Here is a 17,953-nt window from a genome sequence, read left to right as displayed (position 1 = left end):
ACGAGGGTCCTTGCTACAGACAGTTTACTAGAAGGAAGCACTGCCATCACAGAAACGTATTTAGTGACAGGTTTTAAATCAAGGCAATTTGATAAGAGATCATAGCAGGTGTTAAACTACAACTCAAATTTATATTTGTATTAAAAAAAACCTCAATTTAAAAAAAATACTCATATCGACCTGTAAAATCTGAAGTTACATTTCTTATGTGTCAAGCTTTGGGTAAATCAAATTTTCCTCTTTTGAGAATGATATAATGCTTAAGAAAAATCAAGAACCTTTAATGCTAAAGTAAAAATACTTTTAAATGACATGAGATTATTTTACAAAAGAGGCAATAAATAGAAAAGGTTTTAATCGAAGAAACATTAGCAGGGCTTCTGATAGGACACAGCCCCTTCTCATTTAGCAAGGCACCACCTTCTAGGTCAGTGGGGGAAGTCATGCTGTTGGGTATAGTGCTTACCCTCTACACTACATACAACAGATCATAAAAAAAAAAAACACAATCTAGCCAACTAGTGTACACTCAGATGCTTTAGCGTTAACAATGAAGTATAAACTTCAAAAATATATCCAGAAGATCAGGCAGATCTAGTTCTTTTCTAGAGTGAGGAAGGATATGTGATTCTATGCAGCACCAATGGAAAACGACCGATGAATTTGGATTAATCTGATATAAGAAATGCAAGTCTTCCTTTTCTGCTTAGGTCTTATGGAAATGAATGAACGCAGTATTTTAGTTAAAATGTGCTGGTATTTGTACCGCACCTCAGCAGGTGAGTTCCAGTTCTACAATAATGGTTGGCTACCGGTTTGTCAGGATCTTCGCCACCTGCATGAGGAGCCAGACAGAAGGCAGGTGGGAGTTAGAGGTCCTGTGTGAAGGACCTCTACCACAGTCTGTGGTCTTTTTGGGTGTCATCTGCCGAGTTAATTGTCTATGCCTTTCCTGGTTCCACAGATTTTCTATGAGGAAAGGGAAGTAAAATATTTCATACAGTAGAACAAGAGCTCTCCTGACTTCTCACCCTAAGGGTGACCACTGTGCTCTGAGCCTGCTCTTTACTACCTAAGAAACTAACAACTCAAACCACCCTGTTTCCAGGGAGGGAGCCATGGGCATGCATGGCCACAGCTCCAGCAGCTCCAGACAGACCTCGTCTTTCAGGCTTTTTATTCACTTTAAAAAAATCTAACACTAAAATGTGATTTTAAATTATAAACAGAAAGAGTATTTGTTCTTATGTGTTCTCTTGTTCCTGTGATTGTCTTTAGTTATTAGAGTGACTTCATGACCCACTGGTTAAGACCTATAATTTGACAAACACTGCCGCGGAGGATTTCAGTTGCATCAGAGGTAAACAAAAGAAAAAACCTGGAGCACAGACAGACAGACTTGATAGTTTCAGACACCTATAAGTACATATGGCACATGCGTTTTGTCTTCATCTTTCTAATGCAGAGGCCTATACAAGGGAGCAATTAGCAGAGCTAAAGAATGAACCAACACAGTGATCCAAAGTACAGGAAATTCAGGGTTGAGCTTTTTTTTTTTTTTTTTTTTTTGCTTTTTAAAAAAACCTGGTAGGAATGGGGCACCAACCTGTGGATGCTTTTAACTGATTAGATACTGGCAGAGTGATACTCACTGGAAAGAGATGATTATGATAGAAATCATGGAAAACCCCAGGACTCCAGATGCCAGGGAAGACCCCCCCAGGAAAGACCCCCCCCCTCCCGCCGCCACACACAAACACAGTGAAAGCAAAGCTATTGGAGAAATCTGAATACTATGATTCCTGGATGATTTTCTCAAAAGATTCTGAAAAAGACTACTGACTCAAACACATAACTGTAAATTATAAAGTGTCATGTGAGTGTCTTGTCTATGTCAATGGTGGTTAGTGTTCCTAGTTTTCATAGTTGTTTAGACACAGACTATCCTAGAACAATCTGTGTCTTTCTAGTGCACAGTCAGAGAGTGATGGGAGGAGGTGATAGGCACATGATTCATAAGGAACAAGAGCTATTTCTCGGTTTTTATTGATACAGGAACAAGGAGAAAAGGCACATTAGCTATGTATGTGTACCAGTTATAAAACCCATCCTGCCGGCTGCCAGAATATACACAATCGCTATGCTAGTACTTTTGCACTTTGCCATGGCATACCTGAAGAGTTATGAATCTAATTTTTCTGAACTCATGAAAGAAGTAACTAATGAGGTATTTAACTACTGGCAGTGACTGCAGTGCCAGAGAAGTGACATTCCAGATACAGAGATGATACCTAACTACCTCTCCTTGCAGGATTAATCTGCAAACCTGGAGGGGCTCAGCAACAGAGAAAACTTGCGCCTTACCTTGAAGAAAGGTCATCTTAGGGAGACATAACTAAAACAATTTGAGATGTGTCATCTTTTGATTCAACTTATGTTTAGCAGAGAAAGCATTCTGGAGGACACCACCAATAACAATTAATGTGTTCTGTGAAATCATATGGTAACAATAGCAGGATTTGGGCAGCAACAACTGCAGCTACAGACTCGCATGCTATTCATTCCAGGTTGTACATAAAAGCAAGAGACTTCACAAACCTGTAGATTAAATACTCAGTGACCAAACAAGACTCTTCAATTTCAACACCAGTTTATGACAAGTTGGTAACATTACAATATAGATTTAACAAGTGTGTATTCAATAACCAGTTAAGACATTCTGTTTATAGGTCACAATTGGACAATCATTCTGTTTCACTTTAAGTAGTCCAGTAATAGTAAAGAGCAAAGATCTTGGATTAAAACCAAAGAGGGAAAAAAACCTGTAACCTTGTTTTTTTACTGTGATGGAGTTTGGAACTTTTGTAGCGATGAGCCTGTATTTTTAACTAAGTGTTTCTCACCTGAATAACTACAGAGTAGACAAACCTGAAATTCTTAATCCAAGACATTAGGATGGCTTACTGGTTAGATTTTAGGGTTTGTCCTTTAACTCATGATAGGAGCTCTTTATTCCAGAGCATAATTCATTAGCGCTAAGATGCCAGCAAAAGCTTCTCTTTTTTGAATTTTTAAATTTTTTTACCAGTAAACAGAAGGTAAGCAATATTAAGGCTGTAAATTTTTACTTTAAACACAACCGTCTATTAACAACACAAACTGGGTAAATCCATGGGGTTTCCCTGAGGAAATATTTCCAAGGCTCTAAAGATCTGGAGAGATTGTACCATTTTTTGGGTATGATACTCAGTTTTTAAAGCCTCTCAGTCTGTGATTCAAGGGGCATTATGTCCAATCTCAAAAAAGATTGTTTTTCACAGTTATACTATGCATTTTAGTATAATCCAAACCATTTTTTTTAAATAAGGAAAATACCAAAATATTTATTTGTAAAAAGAACTTCATGATTCTAAAGAAATTACCAAAGTTTTCATGTCACTACTGAGGCAGTGCTTAATCTGATCATTTCCCGTCACTTCGGGAGACAAAGTAAGCATGAGAGAAGTTTACAGTGTTAACTGGGAAACCACATTTTGTTTGACATGAAGACTGAGCAATCTGTCTACTACTACTGAGAATACCCTGAAGTAAACACTTCTTTTTATAAAAAAGAATCATAACCAGATGCATGATTCAGATTAGGAAACTAAATGGACCTTCTAGTATTTTAATCACATAGCTGTTTACCCGATTGATTCCGGATTTTTTTTTTTTTTAAAGGCATTTAAAAGCATAGGATCCCTGGAATGACTCCTATTCTCCACAGGGGTTAGAAGGTACAGCAAGGGAACTGTAATAGCGGATTGCTGTCCCTCCAGGCAGCATTCCCTCTTCACAGGCTCGGAGATGGTTCTCTTGCTTCTTCCAGCTTTGTCAGAATCCACTGTTGGGAAGAAATAAAGCAACATTTACTAATCTCAATGAACTTGTGATGAAACAAAATTTAATGAGTAGAAATCTCAAAGCCAACATTACATGTTGGCATAAACTGATAGCCAACAGTTAACCTACAGACTACAGAAGAGAGCAGGACACAGCTGGAGTTCAGAGGAGAGCATTTCTCTAAGGTCCTTGGAATAAGACGTTATCTTGGGAAAAAGAAAAGTACAATGAACTATTCTGCCAGAAAATGTATAATTTGGTCATTAGACAACTGACATTGTCTGAAAAGTCAGTATTGTTACAAAGCTCTTTCCACTTTGCGCCATTCTGTATGTATAAGTTTCAGTTAAAGCAGGACAAAGAATCTGTAGTTGGGAGTAGCACAGTAACATCTTTGAGCAGTTTTGATCATCTCAGGATAAAAATTTATGCTGAAAGGACTAGAGATTATTAAAATGAAATACAAACCTTTCTATGAGCAATGCCCATGATTGTGGGATCTGCATGATAAGTGAAAGATATGATATAGCTGGGTCCCATTTCCAAAAGATTTACAAGGCAGCTAAATAAGATCCTTTGGTGGCTGTCCCCCACCAAGTTGAACAGCCACTCATGTATCAAACTGCCTTTACAAGAGCTAAGGAAGTCAGGTGAGACATATGCCTGCTTATTGAGTACGGAGAACAAAAAGACATCTAAGGAAGGTAAGCGATACCACGCCCCACTATAACTCAACTTCAGTCAACTCAGCATAGAAAGATGCCCCTCACTCAGGGGCAAGACAGTCTAGCACAGGTCTTAGTCTTGAAACTCAATCATGCCATACCACAGTGAAACCCCAACTAACTCTTGGTCACTGGGCCAATGGAACTATGCTAGGTGACTGACTACAATTACCACTCCTCCCCCAACTTCAGGCAGCAGAGCACAGAGCAAGATACCGCCTGCTGGGGAGAAGGGCACAGCCATGACAGTTAAACTCGAGTTCTACATGGGCTGCATTAAGTCCTCACCTATGAATAATGATGTGGAATATAAATGGATTAAACGCTCCAAGTAAAAGACAGTATGACTGACTAGATTAAGAAACCTATACAAGCCGGGCGGTGGTGGCGCACGCCTTTAATCCCAGCACTCGGGAGGCAGAGACAGGCGGATCTCTATGAGTTCGAGACCAGCCTGGTCTACAAGAGCTAGTTCCAGGACAGGCTCCAAAACCACAGAGAAACCCTGTCTCAAAAAAAAAAAAAAAAAAAGAAACCTATACAACCCCAAACCCAAATCTACCATGTGATTTATAAGAAACACATTCATCTCTAAGGACATATATGAATTGCAAAGTGAAGGGACTGAATAAGATATTCCATGCAAATGGAATTCAGAAGAAATAGGGAGTAGCTATACTTATAGAAAAATCAATTTTGGATCAAAAGTTGTAGAAAGAGATTAGAATTTGATACAAAGCAACATGGACTCAGAGAATAAACCATTTTACTGTGCTTTAAGGAAGCAGAAAAAAACAAGCCAAACTCCAAGTTAGAGGGAAAGAGTAAGAATCAAAACAAATAAATGACAGGGAGACAAATAAATCAATGAAGTCTTTACTCCTTGAAAAGATAAACAAATTAGACCAAGTTTTTGGATGAAATAGAAGACTCAGAACCAGAAACGACACCATAGAAATAAATATCGTCAGAAATTATTACCAATAGCTATGTACCAAAATAGTGGTCATATATAAATTCAAGATGCATGTAGCTTACCAAGACTGAAACACACACACACAGTCCAATAAAAAATTAATGAAATTGAAGCAGTAATAAAGTCTACCTCCAAGGAAAAGCTCAGGTATTAGTTCTATTCTGTCTCCCTGTTCCAGGTCATAAATATATTAAAACTTCAGTGTTTTATTCCTGTTTCTAGGTAATTCATTTACCCTTCCTATGATTAGTACAGCAATGTTGTCTTTATTCACAATACCCTGATAGAAATTGCAAAGCATGTGTTAAATTGCATAGCATACACTAACTGGTCCACGGTATGTAGGAGGAGAGCAATTAATGTCTAGATGCGACAAGTGAACTGGAAGATAATCCTATTTTCTGAAGAAGGTGGTAAGAAGGCGAGAGGCAGGGATGAAGTGAAAGGTCCAGTGCTCTTAAGATGAGCTTCTCCAAACAGCCCACTGCTGCATGAGAAGGTTTAGCACTGACTAATGTGACATCAGTTCACAGACTTCCTTTTCTTCCTCATCATGACCCAAAGCATGTGCAGTCTTTTTCAGTTAGACCACTCCTATTCCAAAGAAACTGAGGTTAACTGATTTCCTTCAAAGTTCTACTAGTGAGCAAGAGAGGAAATACTAAACTCTACCTTGTTGACCACAGGCTTGGTTTCTTTCTTGCTTTGTTACACCATTGTACTGTACAATAAAGAAATTAGCGACATAGAGTTATACTTTCTCTTCTGTAGCGGACAGATTAACATTAGAAAAGAATGATTCTTGGTGTTTATTTGCTGACTTTTAAAAACTGAACTATGACAGCATTTAACAGAACATGCTGAAACATGTAATTTCAGCTCTTAAGAGGTTGAGGAAGGAAAACGGTGAGTTCTAGGATATCCTGGACTATATAGTGAGACCCTGTCTCAAAAAATAAAAAAATGAAGAGCAATTTGATATAAAAAGTCAGTGTTGAATATATTGAAAGATGGTTGAAGGACATATCATTAATTACATATACTAAAGCTGTTAAAAACAAAAGACCTAAACAAAATTTAACTTCTGAAAAATATGGCTTCAAAGTGAGATGTTTCTTTGAGGCTTAATAAAAAATTAATTATATTTACCCTAGCATCCTCTGGAGTCTTGAAGTTAATTATTTTCCCAAATTCTTTGGCATGAAATACAGATTTCACTCGTTCCTACAAACAGAATTCGTAAGTTCATTAAAAAGAAAACCCAGTTGTAGAAATACAATAAAGAAATGCTTTTTCCCTCCTACAGATACTACAATTAGATTGTCTAAGGAAAGCTATCCTGAGACAAAGCAGCATTCATAAAAGACAGATCAGAGACAACCCCAGTGCACTATTTTAGAAAACATAAACATCAAAAACCGGTCTGTTCTACATACCTTTGCTTCAATACGCAATCTTCTCCCATGAACAATGAATGGCTCTTTGGTAAACTCATCAAAATTATACTGCCATTCACATGTAAGTTGTCCAAATGTTCCCTTTGTTACAAACAACACACCACTAGGGGAAGAAGAAAGGATTCACTTTGAGAACTGAAGGACTTAATAAAACTTAAATAAAAGATTTACTTTTATATTTTATTTTTTTTACAAGCACACATGGAACATTCATAGATAATCTAAGTCACATTAAAATCCTATTTTTCAAAAATATTTAATTTGTATGTGCACACGTGTGCAGGTACCTCGAGAGGTCTGAGGAGGTCATTAAGTCCCTGGAACTGGAGTTAAAGGTGACTGTGCACTACCTCATGTAGATGCTGGGAACTGAACCTGGATCTTCTGCAAGGGCAGCTAGTATTCTTAACAGCCGAGCCATTTCTACAGCACCACAAAAAACCTTAATGAATTTAGGGCTTGAAGTATGGCTTAATGGTAAACTGCCTCCTAAAAAGTGTGTGGCCTTGGGTTTGATTTCCAGTATCACAAATAAAACAAAATCCAATAAATTTTAAACAATGGAAACCATAAAAGTATCTGTTTTCAGAGCATAATGGACTAAAATAAGAATCTAGTTAACAGAAAGAAGAAAAATGACAACACTCCTCAATGTTTAAAAATAAAGGCATACCTAAAACAAGCCATGAGTTAAAGAATCTCAAATGGTGAAAATAATTAGAAGGGTGAAAACAAAACATAACATCTGTGGGATGTAGCTGATCAATGCTCAATGGGAAATTTACAGCATGACATTTTCTAGAAAAACTGAGCTGAAGTCTTAGGAGGCTCTTTCTAAGGAACAGTAAACATTTACAGAACCAATTACCAGAAAATAGTCAAGAACGTTTAACAGGTTAGAATAATACACTCTGCGCCCTCCATCAGAAAGAGGCTTTGCTAACTACACTGAGCAGAATTAACACAGTGAAAACCCTGGGGTTTTCCAGGGAAAATTAAGTCATGTCATCGTCAAAATCAGAAAGAAATGTTAAAAATACAACATCTTAGGCTTCACGGGGGGAAGAGATCAGAAAAATGCATTTCATCTATTGTTCTACTTAATCCTTTCTTTAAAGGACATTCTCACAGTTATTTTTTGTAGCTGAGACACTGATTTTAAGTTGACAGCACATACTTTCAGAGAGAGATTTAAGACAGAGCCCATGGCTTGATCTTCCAAAGTCTAGTCAAAAAGTGGGAGGAATGAGAATATGATTCCTGCCTCGCACCGCGCCCCCGTGTCTGCGCTCTGTGCGCTGGCACCCAGTTCGCGAGCTTCAGGCAAGGGAGCTGGAGGTTAAAATACACAAACACACACAGACAGAGAGACAGAGACACGGTCATCCTTGAATTCCCCAAGAATGCCCCCTTTATTGTGTTCAGGGGCAGATTGTATAGAGATAGCCACGCCCCAGCCAAACCCACCAGAAACCACTCTCCTGCCATCAGGAACTCCTGAAGGTCTCCACAGAGCAGCTGTAGGCACTCAGATCAGGGGATTACAAGAAATTCAGGATCTGGGGTCTCACTGCTCCCAACAGATTCCCACAGAAACAGCTTACTTGAGCTAATGGGAGCCCACCAACTCTGGCCTGACAGGGAACCAGCATTAAGATCAAACTAGACCCTTTGAATGTGGGTGACAGTTTTATGGCTGGGGCAAACTGGGGGGCCACTGTCAGTGAGATCAGGATTTATCCCTACTGCTTATACTGGTTTTTTGGAACCCATTCTCTTTGGAGGGAGACCTTGCTCAGCCTAGATATAGTTGGGACGGCCTTGGTCCTGCCTCAAAGCAATGTGCCTTATGCTCTCTGAGGAATGCATGTGGGGGTGATATGGGGGAGAAGGTAGAAAGAATGGGAGGAGAGGGGAAAGAAGGGGAGGGAGTGGGAACTGGGATTGGTATGTAAAATGAGAAAAGATAGTTTTTTGTTATTAAAAAAAAAAGAAATAAAAGTTAAGAGCCCATGGCTGAGACATAAGGCAGGCATGCTCTTGCTTTAGTCCTCTCCACCATGTCTGCCAGTCTGAGACTGCTGGAGATGCTGAAAAACACCCAGAGGTTCTCCAGTCTACAGGCTTCGCTGAGGATGCCACAGCTGGGAGTATCTTCCTAAAATGTTCTGTCCAATTGGGTGTACCCAGCAAGGACAGTAAACCTATGCATCGTTATGAAGAAATGCCAGTACGAGGTCTGAGTGGTATTTAGAGTGGGAAAGTCTACCTGTGAGGTCAGATCTACACAATTTCTGATCAGTGAAGTAGCTGAAATAAATACTAAACTAACTATAATTCTGTTGATTCCTGGCTGTGTTTATCTATAAGCACACACAAAGCATATGACCAGAGTTTACAGCAATCAAGTGTGATGATAAAGAAACAATGATCATGGGAACCTGGCACCTTATCAACTTTATCAGAGAAGGAAAAGAAGTTACCTTCTCGTTATCATGAACATATCTGTTTTGTTGATCATGACATGGGTAAAATACTTGTATTTTGCAAATCTTCCATTTTCCATGACCTATAAAAAAGAACAACAACAAAACTGAAATACTCCATTGTATTTTATGGTTCTCAAAAAATTTCTTAGGCAAATCATTAACATTCTTAGTACAGTAAACACACACACCAAAACTGAATTAAATATGCATAAAATTGTTGATTTCCTTTGTAAGTGTTTATCACACTGCTTTATTTGAGGTTACACAAAAACGGAAATGGCAATTTTTAAGTAGTGGGCACTTAGAAGATGTTACCTCTCAGGTCCAAACTCAATCTACTAGTTAGAACATGCTAGACAATTTTTCCTTGAATCCTATCACATTTTTTACAGAAACGTGTAAGTACACACATTTAAATGTAGAAATTACTAGGGAAGAGACAAGTGCCTGTCTGTTTTTAAAAATCATTTTCTTTGCCAGTTTCAGAACTGGTTAAGGAAAACATATAGCAGAGTGTCTGGACAAACCCAAAGCCTACTGACAATATGCAAGTTCACGTCAGGACAGTTAAAAAACTATAATGTCTGCTAATAATCTTTTCCTCTAGAAAATACAAATGTAACTATACATATAGTTATTATTTACTTCAATATCATTTCTTTTAGAATGAAAGTACCTTGGATACTTAAAATAAAAGCAGACCGTTTAAAGGGCAAGCAATGTAATATTTGTGACTAAGAATATTCAAAAGTTGTATATTAAGAATTTAGGTGCCAGGCGTGGTGGCGCACACCTTTAATCCTAAAACACACATGGATGGCAGAGGCAGGTGGATGTCTGTGAGTTCAAGAGTAGCTTGGTCAACAAAGCGAGATTCAGGACAGCCAGAGCTGTCACAAAGAGGAACCCTGTCTCAAAAAACAAAAACAAAACAAATTTGCGTCCCATGCAGTTACATTAAAAAAACATTTAGTTTAGAAAAAATGTTATCATTTCCTAAACATCTGGGTACAAAAGACTACGAACAGAGTCTTCACCATTATACTTTTATCAGCAAAGAAAGGAAACAAAACACCAGGCAGCAGGGTGAGGAAACAGATTATTTTCATGGAAGTAACTGACATGCACATTTTTAACTTTGAGATTATGAAGTATTACAGAAAACATCTTTATTCTCTATTGCAGTATGTAGCCAACAGTTAAACATAAAGTGAAAAGGGGACATAGGCAGAGCAAGAAGAACTTAGTGAGGATTATCAGATAATTTATAAAATATGTAAGTTTGAAAACTTAGGTGAAATAGATAAACAACTGTGAGCTAAGAGAAAGCAGCATCAAGTTTACAGAGGAGGGGTGGATGGTACTTTCAGACAACAGCATACCTGAAAACCTTGGTAACTCATTTCCAAGTGGAAGGAAGAAAATCTGTCTTCACAGTGGTAAGAAAAGATAATCTAGCCCCGTTTTATAAATAGCATGCACAGTATATGATACAGCTATATAAAACTCTAACATAAGTTTTACTTTGTAAAGCAGGCTGACCTCAAACTCCCAATTCTTCTGCCTCAGTGTGCATCACCAAGTCCAGCAGTTATTTTACTGATGAAGAAAATTTTGAAATGAAAATCCATGTATTATTCTTGGATATTATCAGTCATTTTGAAGCCCCATGCACCTATCCTTTCCTCCTCTTTCTATAAGCTTGGGGAGAGCACTGATGACAGCAGTAGTTCATCTTTGTTTTTTCAAGACAGGGTTTCTCAGTAGTTCTGGAACCTGTCCTGGCACTAGTTCTTGTAGACCAGGTTGGTCTCGAACTCACAGAGATCTGCCTGCCTCTGCCTCCTGAGGGCCGGGATTAAAGGAATGCGCCACCATCGCCAGGCTCAGTTTTTTAAATGTACACACTTTAATTGAATTTGCTTTGTATTTGACATAAATAAGCTTATGAAAATGTTCTCTTTGTTTTTATGGACAAATTCTGAAACCAATAATACAAATACCAACTTCCTTACATCACTAGTGTAAAAGATAAAAGTCTATATAGTCCACTAATAAATTACAGCAATGTCCAACTCCCAGCATCTAGCTTCTATGTCAGTTTTTTTTTCAAGGTTTTTTACTTAAGACCAAACAATCCTAAGCTGTGCCTGGTTAAATTAAACCAATTTCAAAAAACACAATAGCATCTGAAATAAGCTACAAATCTTTTACAAATGTAATTGGTGCAACGCTCTCTGTAATTCATCTTTATTTTTTTTCAATATTTATTTATTTAGTATACAATATTCTCTCTGTGTGTATGCCTGCAGGCCAGAAGAGGGCACCAGACCTCATTACAGATGGTTGTAAGCCACCATGTGGTTGCTGGGAATTGAACTCAGGACCTTTGGAAGAGCAGGCAATGCTCTTAACCTCTGAGCCATCTCTCCAGCCCTGTAATTCATCTTTATATGCAACATTGGAGACACAAATGGACATTCTGGTCACAGCATATTTTGAGACATAACAAACTGTATCCATTATTACAGCTGATATAGTTGAACAAAGTCACCATGCAGCACAGCTCTGCAGGCGTCTCCATTATCATCATGTGAAACAGAGTAAAAACAGTGTAGGCAGAGTCTAAAACTTTAAATCCAAAGTTGTAGAGGCATAGAAGAGAATTTGATAGGTTACCAGTCACGTTACAATCTAGAAATGTACTTTTGATCACAATTTCCTGGCTCATTAGTTGACTTTGTAAATTCATCTATATAAAGATTTATGCTTTTCTAAACACCATCAAAAGTGCCACAGACTTTGACACAAATGTTGTTATTATCCAACACAATCTTTATACACGAAGAAACCGAGGGTCAGGTGTTGCGCTCCCCACAGCTGTGTGGTAGGGCCACAGCTAACTGACTAGCTTGGAATGAACTGCAAACATGGCTCAGAACACTGGCTTTCTGCACGAGGAATGCACATCTTCCACTGTGACATGGCCCTCTTACAGTGCCAGTCACACTTTCCTTAAAAATGTCTTTAGATAAATCTGGCAGATGCCAGTTACTGAGGCAGGCTCTTTAAGCAGCTGAATTTAAGTAAATATTTTAGATCCACAGGTCAAAATCCTACATTGCTTTCTTCTAAACATGCTAGTTTTGAAAATTTCCACTACAATAACTTCAGATACCATGTAAAATAAAAGAATGAGCTGGGCAGTGGTGGTGCACATCTTTAATTCCAACACTTGGGTGGCAGAGGCAGGTGGATCTCTGTTGAGTTCGAGACCACCCTGGTCTACAAAAGCTAGTTCCGGGACAGGCTCCAAAGCTACAGAGAAACCTTGTCTCGAAAAAACAACAAAACAAAACAAAAATAAAATGAGTACAATAAAGGTTAGGCACCAATATATAGACACTTTAGATACTAAGTATTTGGTATCAAGGACTAAACAACAACCAGTAGGTTTAGGACATGTGACCCTTATTTTTCTGTAGTATAGTGATAAATGAAAAGCAATTTTGCCTTATCCATTAATGAATTATGGATTCATATATGAATTACTTATCATTAGGGGAGTTTATAAAAGAAACAGAAACACAACTAAAACTGCATTCACTGTGTATGTCAGAATTTATAGGCAACATGTCACATGGTTATTGGAAAAAGTTCCTGTCTGAATTTGGAAAAAGGGAAGTTCCTATTGTACTTTACTCAATATAAATGAATAATCCTAAACCAAATTAAAATATGGTCAAAATACATGACTCTCTTAGAACAGTGCTTCACAGTCATGTGAGGCGTCTGTTTTGTTTTTTAAGCAGCATGTGAGCCAGGAATGGTGGTACATGCCTTTAATACCAACACCTGGGAACATAGGAGACAGAGCAAGGAGATCTCTGTTAGTTCAAGACTAGCTTGGTCTACACAGTGAGTTCAGAACAGCAAGAACGACAGAGTCCCTGTCTCAAAAAGAAAAAAAAAAACGACCCTAAATAAGTAAATAAACAATAAAGATAGCAAGATGTGAAATTAAAATGGGCCAGGTGGTGCACACTTGTAATAGCAGGACTTAACAGGATGACACAGGCCAGCCTGATTTCCTCACAAGTTCCAGGTCAGCCTCTACTACCTAGTAAGACTATCCCAGGAAAGAGATGAGTGAAGGAGAGGAAGGAACAGGAAGAAAAAGATAGGCAACTGGATGTTGTTCTTAAAAGAATCTTATCTTTAGAGAAAACTGGGGCAAATACTATGATTATTAAGAACTATTAAGCATTTAGGGATTCAAAAAAAGTTTTACTAAGTTACTTAATTTGAAACTTAAATCCATGATTAAAAAAGAAGGCATCAATCAAGCTCTGTAATGAACCATGGTAGGAACAAGGACCTCAAAGCTCAGAGCTTTCTTACACAATGAACAGAAAGGCAAGGCAAAGAATTATGCTCCTGAAATAGCTAAATGTACTAGTGCTCCTAGCCAACTATTAGCCCACCCAACACATTCTAAAAGCAGTGTGTGTGCATGAAAAATAACAAAGTGCAGTTATTTTTTTATGTGATTTTTTTTTCTTTTTCTTTTTTAAAATTTATTTATTCTATATATAGTGTTCTGCCTGCATGTATCCTTGCAGACCAGAAGAGGGCACCAGATCTCATTACAGATGGTTGTGAGCCACCATCTAGTTGCTGGGAATTGAACTTTTTGGAAGAGCATGCAGTGCTCTTAACCTCTGAGCCATCTCTCCAGCCCCAAAGTGCAGAGTTATTAAAGCATTTCAAGCAGGAATCCACGCATCAGTATTTATTTATCCCTCATATATATATATATATATATATATATATATATATATATATATATATATTTGAAATAACAATAGCATTTCCTTTCCAATAATGTATAATTAGAAACTGTCCAAATGAGTTTATTGTTTCTATTTTAAACATTGAGTATGCAGAAATTATCACTGTATTATAACTATTCTACTAACCTTGAAAGAAAAGAAAAAGGATGAGACTTAATGATGCTTTTATCCTGGCAAAGAGGAGACAAATGAGGAATACATAGTTTACTAATGGTGGCCAAGAGCTAGCATAAATTGGTATTCATCTGGAATAATAAAAATACAATAAGGTCTATTAGGCATACTAATAATAATCACATCCACTATCTTACTTGTTTTAATCCTAATAACAATCCCAAGACAAGTGACGCTATGTATTACATCCATTTTTGAAACAGAGGACAGACAGGCATCAAGAGATTAAAGTTAGTAAAAGGAAAGGTTAAAACTAAATTAAGGTATATTTGGCTCAAAAATCCAAGCCCTGACCCAAAAGGTCTTGCTATATCTCAAGTAATAACTTTTTATATCAAAATAATTGAGCACAGCACTACAATTGACCTTGTTTTGTGATTTCAGCACCCAATTATCCTTGGGAATCTAAGTATTTTTTAAAAACTACAACCGTTATCTATGATATACAAACTTTTTCATCAGCATTCCTGAGGAATATGATAACTACTTACATTGCACTTATATGGAATTTGGAATTATAAGTAATCTGCAGATAATTTAAAATATACAGGAGAATATACTATGTTCTATATAAATACTATGCTACTGTATACGCATCCAGAGGTTTAGGTATCCCTGGGGTCCCAGAACTAATCCCCTGCAGATACCGAGGGACTACTTAAATGTATTTTGCAGAATATTACAGCAGATGTTGTGGAATCTCCTTTTGGCAATTCACTGAGACATAGTTAAGGAGTTCATGAAGGACCTGGGATCGTTCTCTTGAGAAGAGTACTCTGTATCTCAGTTCCCAGAGCTCTGGAGAGCCCCGCGTTTTAATGAGCAGGGAGAGTGTGAAGACCATGACATTAAGAGAGAGCCTCCACCACGACATGCATTTAATCCCTATCACTGAATACTTAAGCTTATGAGTGATGAGTGAAACTTTTCTGACTACTGTCTGAAGCACTGTAACCCCATTTTTTTCCCACAAAAAAAAAAAAAACAAAAAACAAAACAAAAAGCCCATGACACAAATAACAGGGATTCAACAAAGACAAATGAACACAGAGTATTTAAAGTGTGGTTTAAAGTTTAAACATAAATCATGGTCCCAAATCAGGCTGAGAAAAATCCAATTATACACATGTAACATCTTTTTTGTTTGGGCAATTTTAAGGTTCAGAGCAGCTTAGCAACTTACTCCAGAAAAGTTAATTTCATAAGAAATATCTAGTCTCTCATCCTGGTGCCCCTAGTACCTTATATCTCTAACTACAGCAACTGTCTCAGACATATCTAAGTGTCTATTTCTCCACAGTACTGCCCAAGTGGTCCTATGGGTGGTAGGTTATTATATAACCCATTAGAATTATGATAAGTGATTAAGATATCAATATCATTTGACTTTTAAAGACTTAACTGAGAAACAAAAAAGGTATTTCTTTTTACATATTTAAATGAATAAGAGACCCAAATAAAAATTATTCCATTTAGCAAACAAAAATACCTTTCATAATACTAGTGCTCCGACAATTAAATGTGGTAGCTTCCCCCATGAGAGAACCTGTCTGTGCACAGAAACTAGCAGATAAAGGCAAAGTTCGCAAGTAAACAGTGGCATCATGGGCTGTGAGCCTAGGTGCAGAATTTAGCTTAATTAAGGCTGAAGATTTTCTCAACTAGTACTTATTAGGTTAAAAAAAAAGAGGTAAGGTAAAGTAAGTGCAAATGGAGCCTATGTGATCTTAACATTCAAGGGCTTAAAAATATTGATATAGACTGAATTTCTATACAATACTATTTGCCTGTTCTTACTATATTTGCAAGCATAACAACTGCAGTGGTAACAAATTTTAAAAAATATTCAGAAGTCAACTAGTCTTGTTTTATTTTCTGGATTTAAGGTAGTAATTTAAATTGATAAATTTTCAATTAAGGTTAACAACAAATGGAACAATCTCTCAGGAGAGCCATCACTTCAGGAGAAGACACAAATGACTTCAGAGTCTTGCTCAGAAAGTGCTTTCCCCAACCCTCGCTGTGACACTGCTGGAGCAGCGATCAGAAGTGTGTCAAGCAGACAGTGTCCTCTCCTTAGCTCTGCTTTCTCCGATACAAATCCTAATGAGCTTAGAGAAAAGTGAAGCTCTCTTCAGTTTTCCCTTCCTTTGAGAAATAACTTTCTGGAGAGAGAAAGCTACAAAATGAAGAGTGGAGTTAAATAAGCCATGTCTCCTACTTCTTGTCCACTTACTCAAGATTTTCGATGAAGCCAGAAGAAGAGTGCCCAGCACTCTCTGTGCTCTGACTGCTATTTTAAAGCCCTTTCTTCCAGATAAACTGCATTTCTCTTCCTGAAGTAAAATGAAAGACCATGATGCTGAAGGTGCTTTATCCTCCATGGCTATGGAGCCAGTGTTTGAAGCTAATTAAACACCTGTAATTTCTGAAAGAAAAGACATAACAACAAACAAAAGCAGTTTCCCTCCTACAGCTTGTACAATAGCAACTATCACAATTCTGTAAAGAATTCAAAGACAATATGGACTAAATTTAAAACACTTGAAATGGTAAAGAAGACGCTAATGTCCTGGAACAACAACTAAGGTCTCAATGTTTACATACAGTGGCAGTATGCATCTTACGGTGGAGCCAGGCACTCTCACACTAACAGGTCAGGAGATTTGATTTTAAGGGGAAGAAACTTCTTAGAACAAGAAATGTCAACTGGCCATTTGTGTCCCTAAGACCTAAGTCTAGGCATCTCATATGTGGGAATTATGCAATGAGTAGAACTTTTTAATCTTTAGAAGTTATTAATCCTGTTAAAAGTTTGTAATAAAACATTAAATAGAAATTCACGCATCTGAATCATAACTATATGACAAAAAATGTTAAAAAGGAAATAACCTGTACATGGTTAAGAATACAAACGATAATCTTTTTTCTGTCAATTCTTACTTTAAAAGTTTTGAGTGTGTGAGATGTGTATGTGTGTGTGTGTGTGACAGAGAGAGACAGAGACAGAGAGAGAGAGAGAGAAAGAGAGAGAGAGATATGTTCACCTACTGTCTGTGGGAGGGACATGCCAGCGTGTATGGAGATCAGAAGACACCTTCCAAGGATTGCTCTTGTCTTTCTGTCTTGCTTAACATGGATAACTTAACTCCACCTTGTGAGCCAGGCCAGGCTTGCACTATCGTCTCTACCTTGTCTGGTTCTGTACTCAGGTTTCCAGGCTTCAGCAACCAGCAGCTTTACCCACTTAGCTATCTTCCCATCCCCCACTTTTCTTTAATGAACAAATATTATTTTAACAAATGTGGATATAGAATTTATGAAATTTATGAAAAATAGAGTTTTCATATCAGCTATGAAAGTTTTTTATTAGAATCAATGTTGGTGAAATCACTCA

General features: G+C 37.5%; 1 protein-coding gene across 1 annotated transcript in view; it reads right to left on the bottom strand.

The window, feature by feature from the left end:
• Window positions 1-1,763: 1,763 nt before the first annotated feature.
• Window positions 1,764-17,953, bottom strand: part of Vps13a (vacuolar protein sorting 13 homolog A) — a 198,768-nt gene continuing 182,578 nt past the window's right edge. The window contains exons 69-72 of the mRNA XM_057777994.1: window positions 9,524-9,609; window positions 7,020-7,143; window positions 6,733-6,807; window positions 1,764-3,883 (exon numbers count right to left, since the gene is read on the bottom strand). Coding sequence (XP_057633977.1) covers window positions 3,833-3,883; window positions 6,733-6,807; window positions 7,020-7,143; window positions 9,524-9,609 — 336 coding nt within the window. The 3' untranslated portion in view covers window positions 1,764-3,832. The remainder of the gene's footprint in view (window positions 3,884-6,732; window positions 6,808-7,019; window positions 7,144-9,523; window positions 9,610-17,953) is intronic.

The sequence above is a fragment of the Chionomys nivalis genome, chromosome 8 (assembly GCF_950005125.1).
Source record: "Chionomys nivalis chromosome 8, mChiNiv1.1, whole genome shotgun sequence".
Lineage (NCBI taxonomy): Eukaryota > Metazoa > Chordata > Mammalia > Rodentia > Cricetidae > Chionomys > Chionomys nivalis.
Note: the sequence above shows the minus strand (reverse complement) of the source record. Positions and strands in the feature narration are given on the sequence as shown.